The sequence below is a fragment of the Scomber scombrus genome, chromosome 7 (assembly GCF_963691925.1).
Source record: "Scomber scombrus chromosome 7, fScoSco1.1, whole genome shotgun sequence".
Taxonomy (NCBI): domain Eukaryota; kingdom Metazoa; phylum Chordata; class Actinopteri; order Scombriformes; family Scombridae; genus Scomber; species Scomber scombrus.
In genome coordinates this window covers 20,551,956-20,569,751 of record NC_084976.1, presented here as the reverse complement: position 1 = coordinate 20,569,751, position 17,796 = coordinate 20,551,956, and the positions used below count along the sequence as shown (strand labels likewise).

Sequence of the window (17,796 nt, the reverse complement as noted above, 5' to 3'; positions counted from 1 at the left end):
CAAGGTGGCCTGCCCTCCAACAGTTTGCTCCATATGGGGACTGTTAGCATGCACATGTGTGTTGGTGTGCCTCTTTTATAACTTCAATAAACTTTAGTGCCATTAATCCTCCTGCCACATCGCTATTGATGTGCATCTTGAGAAGCTTCATTTCCAGTGTCTCTTTTAATGAAGGACTGACGGCAGCGCTGGTGTCAAATCACTTGATGACACAGACGTGGGGGAGCGCATGTGTGTGTTGTTTCGTTGACAGCGCTTCTCATTCTTGAAGTTTGAAGTGACTTTGCTCAATTTATTGACACAGATGGAGACAAACCCGGCCGCACGAGGGTGGATGAGGACACGAGTGCTAGATAAACAATCGGGGAAACTGCACAAAAAAACTTGTTGATAATCAGCCTCTGAGGCCAGACCATCAGAGGGCACTAAGACCTGCTATACATGTCTATAAGCACTTGCTGCAGCCTAAGCTCCAAATCTGTTACAGCTCTAGAGGATGGACATACTATAAATACGCCTCCTGACCACAAGTATCTCCATATACACTCTTTGTCTCTCTAATTCAGGAATTCTAAATCCGGACTCCATGTTTGAATGCATGTGTGTGGATTCACATTAGTAGTCCACGTTAATTCCCTCTGTCCGCAGAGGACTTCATCTGTAACAGACGTTATTTTAATCTCACCAGTGTAAATGAGCATACATAAGCCTTACCATCCTAAATTAAGCAATTCAATGCATTTCCCGCCTTTAATGGCCTGTGTGGCTTTCTTTAAAGTGCTTAGTCTAATCTTGGCCCCGTTTGGCTGAAAACAACAAGCCAGGGACACAAGACATAGTGAATGAGATGCCCTGCTTAGTACGATGGGTGGTATGAGTGCAGATCTGTTCCCCAGGGAAACGCCATGTCTGTAACACTGAAGTCTAATGTGCTGAGAGGTCACGATGTTAATAATAGATCTTAAAATTAACTGCACGTATCTTTAATATTTATCAAACAATTCTGTGACCTGATGTGTTTTTAAAAGCCAAAAGCATAAACAGAATTTAGATTTAATCTATTTTATGAGACTATTCTTCTCGCAACACCCTTTTCTTTGTCTTCTTTATTGATATGTCAATAATTTAATTCACTTCATACTTTAGAAATGCTGGCCCGAGGAAATCTCAACGTATGATTGGATGTAAAATTCTAATATACTCCAACATATTCTTTGCTATAGGGGGGTGATAAGCAGATTGTGAAGCATAAATTACCCACAAAGGTCAAAATCAGGTGATTATTTTAATAGATTATGTTGAATCATAATGTAGTTAAATCAAAGTTCCTGAATAACGGTGTTAACTTACATCCTAAATCAACAACTAAAGGCACATCCATTCCTTGGGCATGAATGATGAGCAGAAAACTCTGCTTGTGTCACATTTTTACAGGATTTTAATTCCTGATGCTAGGGTAAAAAAAACAAAACTGTGCCAAATCACTCTCATAACAGACTAATGGGCTTGGCTGAGTTGCTGTGGATGGATATAGCTTGAACCTAAAGAAGTGAGGGTTTAACCAAATGGGTCAGTGTTGTAAATCTACTTGGAGCATAACAGGAGCTAAACCTGTACAGGTCAGTACCGTGGGAAGGCATGTGGCCAGGGTCACTCTTGGAATAGAGTAATGGGTAAATGCTATTAGTACCTAGATAGGCCTGACTCATGGCATGTCTGGGTTGTCAGAGTTATGAGAATATGGGTTCTGCTTCCTGTCCGCTTAGTCAAACTCCGCCTCCGCTACAGCCCGGCTCAGGAATTCCTCAGTTTTCCTTCCATCACCTCATAGTATCTCCAGTTTTCCTCTCTAGCTCAAAACAACCTGGACCCTGCATCCCCTTCCTGAAGTACTGGACACTTTGCCATAATCATTTAGAGGCCACAACCAAGAGCCAAACCCAATCCATCTGGGCTCCTAATATCCATCAGGTGCATCAGGACTCTCCTGTGCTGACCAAGCCTGAAAGACTTCCTCATCAGCTTCCTTCTTGGCTGGTGGCCATCATCTGCTTTTTGATGATGACCTTTGGTCACAACTCCAGGCAGCGGCCTCTTAAGCTGATAATCAGACTGAATTGCCTTTTGGTTTCACTTCATTATTCCTACATGGTGTGGATGTTACGATGGGGTTATTTTGCTCTCACCAATCAGCAGCAACTGACGTATTTGTCCTGCCAACTTCATTTTTAGTTGGCATTGGAGCTGCAGCTGCGGTTGGAGTTTATAGGGAAAACTTCACCACAATGGTACTTGTGGGAATACCCACAAGCCCCTGGCTAAGAAACAGTGATGCATGCAGAGGTGAGCCCAGTTATACAGTATGTAGTTGGTACCATTTGGCCAACCACACTATGTCTGGCTGATTCTCCTCCAAAAAGACGATCCAGCCTGGTTCCCTGATCCAAATGAACCCCTTAAAGATTAAAGGTAGGTTCAATCATTCTGGAGAAATAACCCCCTCCCTTTGTGCTCATTCAGAAGCTCCACCCCAAGAAATATGAAATATGGTGGATCCAGAGCGATGCATCAGCTGTAGAGTCAATTCTGTTCCTCTCACACATTATCATGAGTGGAAAATATTTTGATCATGTGAGCACAACAGTTCATCCACGCTCCCCACTTCTCACTGGAGCTGCGTTCAGTGTCTCTGTCCACAGAAGTCTGTCAGCTGCAGCATCTGGAGAGCTGTGAGGACAGCGGCCGGACAAGCTGCCTTCAACAGGCTGACTGACAGCAGAAATTTACTGAGTCGAAATAATTTGCATATCGGCTCCATGGGACGAAATCAACGTTTGTATTTATTGATTCATTGATACGGTAATTACGTTCATAACACTCATACAGTGGGATATTTGTGTGATTCAAACAGCTGCCTGCTCAGATTACGCTTTACTAAACACGACACAAACAGACTTGGACTGAGAAAAAACTATTTCAATGTGATTTGGCCACAGCCTCTCTCCAGTTCATCAGTCCTCCTCCACCATTCAACGAGTGCTGTAGATGGAAAACCATCAAGTCCTCACACAGACAGCTGTTCTGGTGGAGATACTCACTGAATTTGACAAAAAGTGTCTTGGATTAGAATCGCTGACTCTACCTTTAATGAAGGGCGGCCCCTTAATGAGTCAGTGATTATGAATTAATTTAATATTTTACTTATATTAGAGTTAATTTTCTTCCTCTTCCTCCACTCCTCTGTTCATCTTGCAGTATGGATATATACTAGCACCCTGGCTATTTTGAATGAATAATAATGTTTTATATGATTTGATTGCAATGTCTTACCAAATTAGCAGTGGCACATGGTAAATGCAAATTTGAATATATGGTACATGTTTAGCGCACCTATTTTGTGAATATGCTGACCTGTAAAAATAAGGTTTTATTATTACTTGGATTATTGTCGTGCGGCACAGCTGAGCTTTTTGGGAAGCAGCTGATCTGTGTGTATTTGCTTTCCGAACAGAAGACAAGCTAAATGTCAGGAACAGGAGCAAACAACCATAAATGATCAAACACTCCCACAGACACATACACAGAGAAACCAGCCCCCTGACAGTTTACCTCAGTGCCCTGCTCAGCTTATCGTAGTTCATTTGGGGTTTACACTTCCTGGCCCCCCAGAGCCGGGCCACTTCATCTGGGTCTTTAATGACAAACTCGCCATAGTCCCCCTGCCAGGCGATGACATCATGATACTCCTCTTTCCTCAGCAGCTCAAGGATGAAGTGCCACAGCTGGATCTGCCTGGACCCGGGGCTCGACTCGGGCTTGTAGGCCCATTCTGGGAATGCAAACCCTGTAATGCAGACACAGAGAGTGTAAAGGGTTAATGTGGGTCACTGTGAGCAACCACACACATGTACTTTTAAATTAAACTGTAAAAACATATTTTCTGCTGACAAGACTGCCTCTCATACTGATTTATCATGAGAAACCCAGACTGTTTATAACTTGCTCGAGGCAATGAAAAGAAAAGACTAAGATATGATTACAAGTAGGAGTCAGAAATTGTAGCTGTTTCAGGTGAGTGATGTCTGTAAGAGAAAAGAGGATTATGGGTGTCTAGCCATTAGCCAAGTATAGATCACATATAACGGTGCAGCTTAGTCAAGCACAGAGTGGAGTGTCCTCATTCATATTTCACGTTGCACTTAAGTTTTGTTTTCACCCATTCCCGGAGTTTCTTTCCTTTTTTTATTGTACAGTCAGTCTTTGAGCAGTTTTCTAAGGTTATTCTCAAGCAATTTCTCTTTTATTTGACATTTTGACAAAGTGGAGAGCAAGAGAGAAGGCAGGGAAAATTGAAGAAGAGAGAAAGTAAGGAAATAGATCTTACAAACACTGATATGAGAAGCAGTGTAAAAAGCTTTAACCTGACTAAAAACCTTAATTGATCTTGATTTTACTGAAACCATCTAAAGGTTTTTATATAAACCACACTCCTCTGCTGTTATAGGGTCACCACCTCACCACAGTAGCTTCTCACAGGAAACACATACACACACTGAAACTGTAACAGGCCGACTGAAAGTTGTAGTGTCAGAGGGCTTTGTGGAACAGTTAGGCCTACCAAAAAAAAGCAAAAAAAAAACCTTTCCACCTCTCCTCCACCTCTTTCCTCTCTCATGCAGTCACTCTTTCCTACGACCGGAGGAAAACAACATGGCCAGTCATCTGTCCTGTCTGTCCCTTCATCTCTAAACCCGCTGCTTGAAGGAAACCCAGAGTGAGAGACCCAGAAGGAGACGTGGTGGGTGTGGATATATGAGCATGTGTGTGACCAAATGTACGAGTTCGAAAGAGTTTATGTGCCAGTGCTTCTGCTTGTGTTTGTGTATCTGTATCTCCCACTTACATGCTGTTGCCTTGGTGGTCAAGAAAATTTGACACGATCAAGCAAAACTGATTATTACAGTGTAATATTGAGCCAGATATAGCCTGGACTAAATTTGATTATATCAACAATTGTCGTTAGAGAGCAGATAAACACACGAGAGGAGATTGAATCACCAAAGAGAAGGCATTCACCCTACTATAGCGTCAGTGTGCAAGACATTTAATGCCGTCCAGTCCTGTTGATGTTGTTTTTTTTGTGATTTTTGGTGCAAATAAAGTACAAAGCATCACATTACAATGTCTTGCTTTGTATTTTAATGCTTTTTTAAAAAGGTGCTATATAAATAAAGTTATTATATTATTACAATGAATTATCAGAAAATTATGATGTAATGCAATGCAGTACACTACACTTTGATAAATGCTACCATACACTTTTAGTTGAAAATGCTGCTTTAATTATGTGCGTGTGTGTGTGTGCGTGTGTGTGTGTGTGTGTGTGTGTGTGTGTGTGTGCGCGCACATGTGTGTTGACTCAATGCTGTGCTGTAATTCAAAGCTGTGGTGATGTTATATTGGACTGCTTTAAAGTGCATATGTAAAGTAGAAATGTTAGAAACAGCGGTCCCATGTAAAAACAATAAATGAGTTGAATCAGCAGCCCTCTGACACTATAAAAATCTATCAAAAATTCACAAGTTTCAGAAAAATTGTTTTTACTACAGGGCTATTATTTTACAAGAGTCTGTGGTTTCCATTTTTCTTCACACGATGTTTATTATTACCTTCTACTTTGGGAGGACATGGAAAGATCTATAAGGCTAGCATGAAGCCAGTGTTTGCCATGTGTTTTACTGCACAGCGTGCAAATGGCAACAGAGGAAATGAGACAGGCTGGGCTGCAGATTGGGAAACAAACAGGCCCAAATCATCAGATTATAGATGTGCAGGCCTGTCAATGGATTTACTGGATGACAGCCTGAAGCGGAGATAGATAGCCCTGATAATCTCTGCTGCACTAGCCGGCTCTTACCATTTAGTAACTGTTGCATAACACTAAATAACGTTGATAGCACATCTGCCAGACCTCCATGAATCTGTATATATAAGTGTTGCTACTGGAGCCTATCATCAATATGAGTAACTACTTTACTCGTTTTTGGTTCGAGTGCAGTGTAGAGGCAGACACATTTAAGTTTCCAGAGGAAAGTTACCTTCCTGTGTGTCTTCTTACTCATTTAACGTAGGCTACTAGCTTTTCCTCACCACCCTTTCTTGGTGGTTTTCCTCCAGTTACAGTGATGTATTTGTGAGCCACATGAATCACTCAGTATTCCCACCTACTCAGGAGTCATTTTGCCATTCAAAATAAAGATTTCTGAATATCAGTCAAACAATGTGCAAGATGCCTACACATTTTCCATCTCAATATTCCAGACAGGATTTTATTAGTGGTAAAAAATGTGCAGATCGTGGGAGACCAATGGTGCAATCAACAGCCTGGCCACACACGCAACCCGAACGCTATATTCTAGAGAAAGATAATCGTTACTTAAGACAGATATTTCTATATGTGAAACGACCACGAGTGCATAAATTGTCTTGTTTGTTGCTGTTATTTCTCAGACTTTCCAGTCCTTCATTTGTAGGTAGCAGTTTACATGCAAATGAAACAACACTCACTCATTTTATTTCCTTTTTCTCTTCGCACCCTCCCTCTTCTCTTTCAAACATTCACACACACTCTTGTAGCATTATCAAACTCTGAGTGAACTACAATCACAGAGACACACACAAATACACCGCCATGACCGAGCACAGACAATCCTTCCCACACACACACACACGCACACTGCAGAGGACAACACGATCTTTACAGAAAGTGATGTTGGCTGTTCTCCTCTAGGCAAGTGATGATCGAGTCAAGTCAAGAAGTGGCTGCTCCTCCATCTGTCTGAGATGAATAAATGAGTAGTGCTGACCGTATCTTGACCACTGACCCTGAGGTGGTGCTGTCTCGCTAGCTCCAATAAAGCTGCTCAATGGCTGACAGTAGATGACTTTTAGTACGAGTAGATAGTTTATCCTGTGTGAGTAACCGTCTGCATGCCTTGAAGCACATCAAACAGACACAAGCAGATAAATATTAAAAGAAAACTATCTCAGGGTTTGTGAATGTGCTGATTTGAGTCAGGGACTTTGTGAATGTGTAGCGTCTGTAAAAATGCATCTGTAATGATCTTTTTGACTTTGGCGTGGACCACAGAGGTCACCACACACACACACACACACACACACACACACACACACACACACACACACACACACACACACACACACACACACACACACACACACACACACACACACACACACACACACACACACACACACACACACACACACACACACACACATCATATTTCAGGTCACTGAGTGAAATGGATCCCTTATAAATACTTGGAGGACTTTCAGGCTGTCTGTGTGTGTGAATAAAAGCGAGAGGACATACTCTACCAGAAAATGAGGCACGATTCGCTGTCATCGATTCTTTAGCAACAGCGAATATCAAAACCACCAGTCAGAGTGTCGGCTGCTTTTTGTTTTTTTGTGTGTGTAACTCATCCTTTTACCTGTCAAAACCTTCACATCAAAGAGCCCAGATGATATGTCCTCTGTGCTGTTGCATAGTTTTGATGAAACAATGGCAACAGCGACTCACTCGACTGACCCAGTGTGTGTGTGTGTGTGTGTGTGTGTGTGTGTGTGTGTATGTGTGGGAGACATGGTAGGGATTATGTTTACAGTATAGGAATGCTGCGAGCAAGAACAGGTGTCTTTGTCCTTTTATCCACTCGGTGTCCAACCCGAGCTGAGCTGTCCTGACTCACACTAGATCAACTATCGCACACTGATCCGTTTCATCAGCCTCGTATACCCAAAAGAAGAATTTCAGCAGGGACTTATTGGAATCTGTATGTATGGTTTTCGTGTGTGTGTGTGTGTGTGTGTGTGTGTGTGTGTGAAGCTGTGCATCAGGATGAAGAAGAGAGGGAGAGGAGTAGAGTGTGACCTAAACCCCCCTCCACACCACACTTAACCTCTCTGACCTCAACTCTCCCTCTCTTTGGCTCTTTTCCTCCCCCACCACCCCCCTCCCTCCCCTCCCTCTTTCTCAGGGGAGACACCAGATAGTCATTACAGCATGCATGCACAAACCTCACACACTCTCTCTCTCTCACACACACACACACACACATAGACAGACTTGGCATCAATAATGTAGAGACTGGTGTGGAAGGTTGACGATAGGGCTGCGTCTAATCTCTGCCCTGGGACACTAGAGAGAGTGCAAGTGCGTCAAGAGGTGTGTGTGTGTGTGTGTGTGTGTGTGTGTGTGTGTTGTGAGTTGGGACTAGTAAGGGGCAGGTGGTAGAAAGTGATGCAAAGGGGGGGACGAAGAGGAGAAGGCTGGAGGGAGGGAGGTGGAGGTTGGAAGTGAAAGAGAAGAAGGCAAGATGAGATGGGGTGAGCAGTGGGACAAGAGCACAACAGAGAAAAGAAAGTAGGAGAAAAAGAGACGGGGGAGGGATATCGGGGGGGAAACAAGAGTGAGATGAGAGAGAAAGAGAGACAATGACTGGAAAGGGGGTGGGTGGATGGAGGGAAGGAAGGAGGAGGAGGAGGAGGAGGAGGAGGAGGAGGAGGAGAAGGGGATGGTGGGATGGGGTGGGGTAGGGGGAAGGATTAAGGGAGCGATGAGATCATAGCTCGTCTGGTAGTCTGTTGTCATCCAGGTCAAATTGCTTATCCCCCCCAGGCTCCTCCGCCTCCTTCTTTCCTCCATCCCTCCCTCCCTCCTCCTCCTCCTCCCCCCCAGGAGTGCGGATGCCTCTTCCATCCTGGTGGCCGGCCTCTAGCAGACTTCTAACACTGATGCTATTTCAGTTATGTTCGTAGCTCTCCGGTCCAAAAATGACCTCCACTCTCTTTCTCACACACACACACCGTAAGAGCAGAGAGGAGGGCTGAGGAGATGAACGCAAATAAGTGATAAAAGAGTGAAAGAGAACGAAGAAGAGAAAAAGAAAGAAGAAATGACAAAAGACTGTGAAGGAGCGAGCAGGGTGTTGATGCTGATTAAAGGGCAGCTTATTGGTCAACAGTGCTGTAAGATTTCCTGCGTAACATGTCTGCTCCATTTTTGGCACAGTTACACAAGTTCTCGTCCTATTTCTGGGGAGTTCACAGTGAGTTTCACCAGTATTGTTCTTTCATTTTTGCCTCATGTGTCCTATGTTCATCTCAGCAGCCTTTCTGACAGCACAAAAATCATGAATAAAAACAAATTGAAAAGTTTTAGAATTGATTAAAAGGTCTTAAAACAATAATCAGGAGCCAAAATTAACTTTGAAAAATGTTTTTGTTGTGAATGTGAATGTAATTATTCCTCCTGTTCATACTGACCATTAGATCCCTTCATAATGCACTTAAAATCTAAGTGATGAAGGCCAAAATATCCACAAGTCTCCTTCTGAGCAAAATTGTATTTAGAAGTTTATCTGAAGCTAATATGAAGCTTCAGTCAGTTTTTTTTAAAGCTAAAGTCTCTTTCTTTATTACTATGCTTCCACCAAACTTGAACTTTTTCGACAAACAATTAGTCGACTTGTTGATAAAATCATCTACAAATTAATTGATTACGAAAATAATTTTTAGTCGCAGCTCTAAAACATTTGACAACTACTCAGCCTGAGAGAAGTCACTGACTGGATCCCTGACCCGGGATTGAAGTATCTAGTATATGCTGGAAGAAGAAGGAGGGGGGACTGATGGGAAGTACTGAGAGACAGACGAGCAGTCAGACAAAATAGTTGAGTGAGAAAAGAGATGAGGAGGAGAGATTCCCAGAGCTGCGAGTCCGACTCAGCAGCAAATCAACTGACAGGCCTGTGCCAAACTAACAGTGCAGACTCAGGGTTTTACACACAGGGCCGGGGCCTCAGAGCAGCTATTAGCGGCAGTTGTCTGGCACCGGACTACTTTAACCCAACTCAGCTTTAGCGTGGATGTGGGAAACGACCAGTGCAAGTGTGTATGTGTGTGTGTATGTAGATGGGTGGGTAAAGGGTAAGGGGTGAGGAGAGGGGGGGGTGAGGTCAATGTTGGCTCTCGGAGTTTGTAAAAAGCACTAAAATAGGGAAAGACAGACAGTATTTGCCTATAGCACATTCATACACAAGTATACACAGCCTTGTCTTTGTCACAGCTGCTCGGATGAGTGAAAGTGCCTGAAGCGACGAGCTCGGGGAACAGAGGAGACAGAAACACAAGACCAGGGGGTGGAGGGGAGGGATGGAGGGATAATAAAAGACTCGGAGAAGAAGACAGAGAAAGTAAGAGTGAAAAGAGGTGGGCTCCACATAAGGAAGAGGAGGAGGTGGAGGAGGAGGAGGAGGAGGTGGAGGAGGAGGAGGAGGAGGAGGAGGAGGAGGAGGGAGGTAATCAGAGCCTGAATCCAAAGTGTCTGGACTCTTCCCACCAAGTCCATTAAAAATTCATTAGGCGATACTATAGGAGGACGAGGTGAGTGAGACAGAGAGAGAGAGAGAGAGAGAGAGAGAGAGAGAGAGAGAGAGAGAGAGAGAGAGAGAGAGAGAGAGAGAGAGAGAGAGAGAGAGAACAGAGAGACAAAAGTGAGAAAAACATGTGAGACAAAAGATTGATGGGAATATTTTGGGAGAGAAATTCCAACTTTAAATGTATTTGTTTTGTTTTTCAGATTATTATAAACTATGAAAATGCTAAATGAGTCTGACTTATATCAACTGTATAAGAGAAGTGCAAGCATCACTCTTTGATACTGATTTGATATTAAATTATTAATCATTATTGATTTATTGTTACATTATGAGCTTTGATATTACCAATTTGTGCAATTTACTTCAAAAATTATTTTTTCTTTACTAAAATATGAAAGAAAGAATATATTTTCAGTGTGTTGCTGTGAAGCTGATCTTTGTCCAAGAAGTGCTAGAAGAATAAAACAGATGAAGACATCTCTCTGTCTTTTCAACTTTCCATGAGCTCAGAAATTGTTTTTTTTCGACTTTGTGTCTATGTATTTTTCAGATGTTCCCATGCTGTTTTTGAATGGTTTATTTAGCTTAAACAGTGGCAGAATTTTCTCTTTCAACTAAGAAACAGTTTATCTGAAAAGATCAAAATCATCAGATTTGGAGAGACGTTCTTTTCACTCACAGCAACAACGCAGATTAGAAAAATAACTGCTGACTGAAGTTTATACTGGTTTACTTTAAATTCTGCGAACTTGAGTTAGATAATGATGATTAAGTGCGCGATGTTCAGCTAATTTGCAAAGGCTTGTGATCATCAAGTTTAATTGTAACATGCCGCATAGATTTAGTTGGTTTGGAAACAATCTTTCAGAGACACAGATGTGCACCTTGTTGTGAATAACACAGATGGAGACTAATTTCCCTTGAAGGAGTCGTACTAGCTGGAGGTCGCGATGAAGCCGGTCGATGCTCATACCCCTACCTCACCTGCTTGCTCCGAGCGGTTTAACACACATCACACACAAAAACATGTAAGCCTCGAAGGCTCCTCAACTATTCTCAGAGGTCGCCGTAGTCTACATTTTCTATAGGCTTCTTACTCATTGCCATATAGCCGTAGAAGAGAGACAAACAGAGAAAGAGCAAGAGAGAAGAGAGTGCTTTGTGGCCTTGGAGGGGCCAAAAATAGCGCCACACACACTTACACACACACTGGGGTTATTGTTCAACTGTGGGAGAGCAAGAGAGAGAGAGAGAGAGAGAGAAAGAGAGAGAGAGAGAGAGAGAGAGAGAGAGAGAGAGAGAGAGAGAGAGAGAGAGAGAGAGAGAGAACACACAACATGGATGGGTAAAAGAGGGAAAGTACAGAAGTGCTGAAGGAGGAAGAGGAGGCGACGGGGGCACAAGTGGACAGAGAATGAGAAGGACATGATGTAAGATGAACAATTCAGTTTCTCTGCACTCTGCTCTGTATAGCTCGTCTTTCAGTGAACAGACACACGTCTTTTCCAGGAAATTGTAGGGGAGGAGCGACGAGGCTTTAAAAAAAAAAAAAAAAGAAAAAAAAAAGATATGAGGGTCTATAGGTATCCAGTCTTCCAGAGCAAAATCCTCTCCTCACATCCAGTTCTAATGCTCGACCACTGGACTGCAAACGGCTTGTTAAATCACAACATGGTTAAAATATCCGTTAGTTGAGGGAAGGCTTTGATGTGTGTGTGTGTTTGTGTGTGTGTGTTTTCAGGTTCACTTTGAAAGCAGAAACTAAGCCTATGTGTATTACACTAACTGACTGAGATGTTTATTAGAAATGACAGATGTTTGAATATATGTCACAGGCTTTCGGGGCTGTAACTGTGGTTTTTTGAATATTTTAGCCCATAAACAAATTAGTTTACACTGCAGCTGAGTGTTCACAGGTCTCCAACAATCTCAGTATGTTATGAAAGACAACTTGCAGAGATTTGAAACATGCTCAACAGAGTTAATCCAACACAAGTGAGTTTTTGTGTCAAATGTAAGTAGAACTGCTACGGTTAGACAGAAATTTAACTATTTTGATAAACGATTAATCATTTTGGGTATTTCTTTAGGGAAAAATGTATAATATAATGTGTTTTTTTCAAAGCTGACGCAAGCAGGGGATGTCCCGCAGCTGTACGGCTAAGATTTGAACCCAAAAAAAGAGAACAAAAAAAAAAGGAAGTTTGAAGTTCATTTTCATACCAAGTGAAACAAATGTAAAACTTCTGGAAGTCAGAAAGTAGGAAAAGGTAGGAAATCCATCTGAAAACATGTTCAGATGCTGTTAAATATACCTGATTTGTAATTACAGGACTTAAATGTTCAAAACAACAAGAGTCTCTTAATAAAGTTTAAGAAAAAGAAGAAAAACAAACAAAAACAACAGAATAACTAATTATCAACTAGGTAAAACTAACTCAATGAATATTTGATCACATTAGAGGGTCCTCTGGTTTGTAGAGAGGCTGAGAAGAGCGTTGTTTGAAGGACCCAGTGGTCTAGTATCTAACCACGTGGGACAACTAAACACACTATACAGCCCGTGCTACTGGCAACATGTACACACAACAGACACTTCTTCTCCGAGCTCTAAGAAAAGCCACAAACACACACACACACACACACATACACAAAGAGACACACACCTTATCCAGCCTTTTCACACGGGAACCTTCCAGTTCCCTAAAAGAGGAAAAGTCACTTGTAGCCAAAAAAATGTATGCAGGATGCAGGAGAACAAAACAATACAGAGCTCATATTAAAGCCACCTGATGCGCCCTCAGGTGGGACGGACCCACTGGACTTCTATCTGTGTAATCACACTCATAAACAAGCCTGTGTATGTGTGTGGTGTGTGTGTGTGTGTGTGTGTGTGTGTGTGTGTGTGTGTGTGTGTGTGTGTGTGCGATCCCCAGAGTGGGTTAAGAGCAGCAGAATAATATTGTGTCAGCGAGGGAAGAGTCTTGTTGCTCTCAGGACGCTGTTTGGTATATTTACTCTCACCAAAGTGACGCGCTGCTCCCAGGACATTAACCTCTCTCCTTAGACATACACACATTAAGATTCACACATACACCACTTCAACATGATGCGAAGGACCAAGATCACAACTTAACACCCATTAACACCTATTATCGTGTAAGTAGAATGTTTAATAGACTACAATTTTAAAAAAAAAATCGAGATTAAATAGTGTATACACCCCAGTGACAGCCTCATAGTTTGACTTTTTGTTTACACTTACAAAAGAAATTTCACACAGTAAATATATTTTTTATTCTAGTAAATGTTATACAATCAAGCCTTTCCCTTTATATTTCATTTGCAATATGTGCAGTACTCTTTTGTAGTAGCGCAGAAGATGTGTGATGAATATAAATCTGACACTGCAAACATCTTACATTAATATCTGGCTTCAAAATGTCAAAACTTCGGCTCTGCGCTGTAGATATCATACGAGCTGAAGAAGTAAACAAATTTAATATGTCACAAATATGAAAAAACAAACTGTACTTTTCCCATGATGGGCTAATAATTTCAAAGTGACTTTTGGGGAAAAGCTGTTAAGGCCTAACACAGCCATGTTACAGGCCACAGGCGCCTCTGTTCCCCTTCACTCTGTCTCTCTACCTCACAGGCTGGTGTTAATGTACTTCTCCAGCTAACAGCTTGGCAGAGAGCTGCCAGTTGACACTTCACCTCTGGTTCAACAGCACACTGCCTACACTCACAACTGCCTGTACTTGTGTGCTTCGCTGCGTGCTCGTTTCAGTGTGTAGGTGCACACAGGGACATCAGTGTTACAATAACGATTATTTCTATTTCTGTGTAAAATGTAATGTGGATTTTACTCAGACATGCAATAGTTAAACTTGTCTTTTAGAGCTGAAAGGATTAGTCCATCAAATCGATTAGTCACATGACTCTGCAACTATTTTAATATTCATATAACATTTCAGTCCGTTTTCAAGCAAAAATGCAAAAATGTTCAGCTTCTCAAATGTAAGGATTTGATTGTTTTCAGTCACACATGACAATAAACGTAATATATTTGAGTTTTGGACTGCTGGAAGGATAAAAAAAGACATTTGAAGATGCCAGCTTAGGAAATTATAATAAGCTTTTTGTGGGACCCTGTGGCAGCACGTATGTGCTCGTGTTTGTGGGGTCAAAAGAGTTAAAAGGGCAACTTTACCACACGGGAGTAAATTTGATCTTGTTTAATAATTGAATTGTACGTCTGTCGGTTGGAGGAGAGCTCAGTGTGAGCGTGTGTCTCAGAGATAGGTGACACTTTTGGGAGGTGGTTTCCTGGAATGTGCCACTAGAGCGGGACAGGAAGTTAGCAACTGTTGTGCACCCCAACAACAGATCTGTTTCCTGTGTGTGTCCGTGTGTGTAAATTTCTGATCGCACTTAGTGTCTGCCAGTACAGTAAAATCTGGCGAGAAAAACAACCATTTCCCATGCCAACAGGAAACGCAGACGCGAGTATTAAGAGAGAGAGAGAAAAGGTGTATACATGCGTACTCCGGACCCTAACCCTAATTGCATCAAAGATCGAAAATATTTACAAGAATTGAAAATTGAGGCACACCTGTTGCAACAAATGAGCACGCATTCAGAAACATGTGCGACACTCAGCCTGCATATGCACTTGCAGGCTCAGTTAGGAATGCGTGTGACAGCAGGTCCTGTAAAGGAGCCAAAATTTCAAAACATAAAAATGACAGTAACACACACACACAAGGAGCGCAGACCCGGTGAAAGGATACACAGAACCAGAAAAACAAGCCCACGATAACAAACTAAAACACCCTGCGTATGTGTGTGTGTGTGTGTGTGTGTGTGTGTGTGTGTATTTATGTGTGTGAGCGTGCGTCAGTGCTGACTCAGTGCGTGAATGTGTTTGTAATTCAGTCTTCACAACGCAAACTCTCCTCCATTCTCTGGCCTCTCTTTCTCAGTCTCTCTCTCTCTCTCCCTCTCTCTCTCACACTGTCTCCTAGCAACCAGACACTTAAGGCCTAAAAATAACCCCCCCCCCCCCCCCCCAGAAACGAACAGAACAAAAAAATAAAGCATAAACGGCAATTAATCCTTTCAAGCCTGGAACACAGACTCAAATAGACCAGGTATTAGAAAGGGAAGAGTGCGGGGCAGGGGAGAGCGAACAAGAAAAAGAAAAAGAAAGAGTGGGAGGCTGAATCTGCCAGCAACAGGTAGTCGTCAGGAGACAGAGTTCTGTGCTATACGAGTGTGTGTGTGTGTGTGTGTGTGTGTGTGTGTGTGTGTGTGTGTGTGTGTGTGTGTGTGTGTGTGTGTGTGTGTGTGCATGCGTGTGTCCAGTAGCCTTGGCTGAGAACAAGACAGAACTTTTCCATCCTTTCCAAATCGAAAGGCTGCTCAAGGCAAACAAGACTCCACTATAAACCAACCAAGCGGTCCTGCAACAAGCTGGCAACAAGGCCGGAGTTAAACAGAGTCTGATGAAAAAAACATGCCGCATGTCAAAAAGACTCTGCAAGGCCTCTCTCTCTTTGACAGGCAGCACTTTCATTGTGATCCCCCCCCCCTCCCCTTTCTACGACGTTATGAAATAAACAACATTATGAAATGAAGTAAAAAGAGAACTGAGTCATGAACACACGCACAGAGGCCGGCTGTGTAGCGTCTAAAGCAGACACATTCCTCTGTGGATTAACATTCTGGATGCTCGATGGCAAGTGAGAGACAAAGCAGTGGGACACCTGATGTTTACACCACACGTTTCGGAAGAGTTGTTTGTGTTCTGTTTTTTTTTTTTATCGAATTAGGACTGTGTAATGTAGGCATAAAAACAAAAAAATCATCACAATATTTTTTTCTCAACTTCAAAGATGTGACTGTATCTGATGATTTGTGGCTGTTTGTTGTGTGTTTAAGTGTTTCCTTGAAGTAAAACTTATCAGGGCTCACCAGATGAAAAAGAAACCGAAACGTTACCAAGAGACCGACTTCAGTTCCTAATCTACACATCCCATTTTAACTCTGGGGCATTAAAGGACGAGTTCATGATTTTTCAAGGCTGCCTTAAACCATAATTCAGGAGCCTGAACACTGAAACTGTTTTTTCTTGTCATAATCATCCCTTATAATCATCTCTTCATAATGCTCTTAAGGTGATGGGGCCAAAACCTTCTTCCGAGCAAAGATGTATTTAAAAGTTTATCTGAAGCTAATATGAGTAAAAATGAGTCAAATCAAGTAGATCTTTCAACATTAGTCTTTATAGTGCCAAAGTCGCTTTCTTTGTTTCTATACTTCCACCACAGTTCAACAGGGAGGGGAATTGATGCTAAAAATGTAAATAAGGTAGATATACAGTTCATATCACCAACTCAGACTACTGAGACCTAATATAAGCTCCAGATACACTTTGCACAAACTGACCGTGTGAAAACACTGTGGATTTTGGCTTCCATAACTTACATGAAAGTAACAGTTTTACAGTCAGTATGAACAAGAGGAAGGATTACAGCGAGGAAAACCTCTTTCAACACACATGGACACCTGACTGTTGCTGTAAGCCTTGTGAACCTCTCCTGTATTCTACCACCATTTTCATTACTGTGTTTCTAATCAGTGGTAATATTACAGATATGGGATTTGTATTGCATCTTAAAGTCAAAAGTTGTCTGGTGTAATGCTTTGGTCGGGTTCGGATTAACAGCAGATCCTCATATGCATTTGGGAGTAAGGAAATGTCCCTGGCGGATCAGAATGGCAGATCAGTCCTTTCTGAAAGCTGAGTGGGTTTCAAACAGCAACCACTGTCAATATCACTGACTAAAACCTGTGATTCAGATGCAAATACTGTATGACACTGAACGGTCAACAATGTCCTGAATCTTCACACCTTTCTAGATGACAGGTGACGTTGACTAAATAGTGAAGGTTCAAGCCATTCAGTAACCGGGGAGCTTGGCACACACATTTTCTTCCCATTTCCAAAAATAGCCTCACTATAATCAAGAAAGTTGCAAATGGCTCGAGCATTTATCCCCTTGACAGTGATTGGACGTTGCCGTACAACAGCAGCAGCAGCTGTGATTTACCCATTTCATTCTTTAGACATCGCGCATCATCATGCAGCATTGTTGGACTATCCAAAGACAGTAGATGATGCAATTATGTTTCATGATTTGTGTACTGTGTATAAGCCACATGCATCACTTCCTCTTTTTTTTCTAATCATGTGTCACCATTATTCTGCATTTCTATAAACAGCGTGGATCAGATTGTTTATGTATACGCTGATGACACAGTT

At 42.1% G+C, this 17,796-nt stretch overlaps 1 protein-coding gene across 1 annotated transcript in view; it reads right to left on the bottom strand.

Moving 5' to 3' along the window:
• erfl3 (Ets2 repressor factor like 3) overlaps window positions 1–17,796 on the bottom strand; it is a 50,077-nt gene that overhangs the window by 13,414 nt on the left and 18,867 nt on the right. Inside the window, exon 2 of the mRNA XM_062421776.1 lies at window positions 3,610–3,844. Coding sequence (XP_062277760.1) covers window positions 3,610–3,844 — 235 coding nt within the window. The remainder of the gene's footprint in view (window positions 1–3,609; window positions 3,845–17,796) is intronic.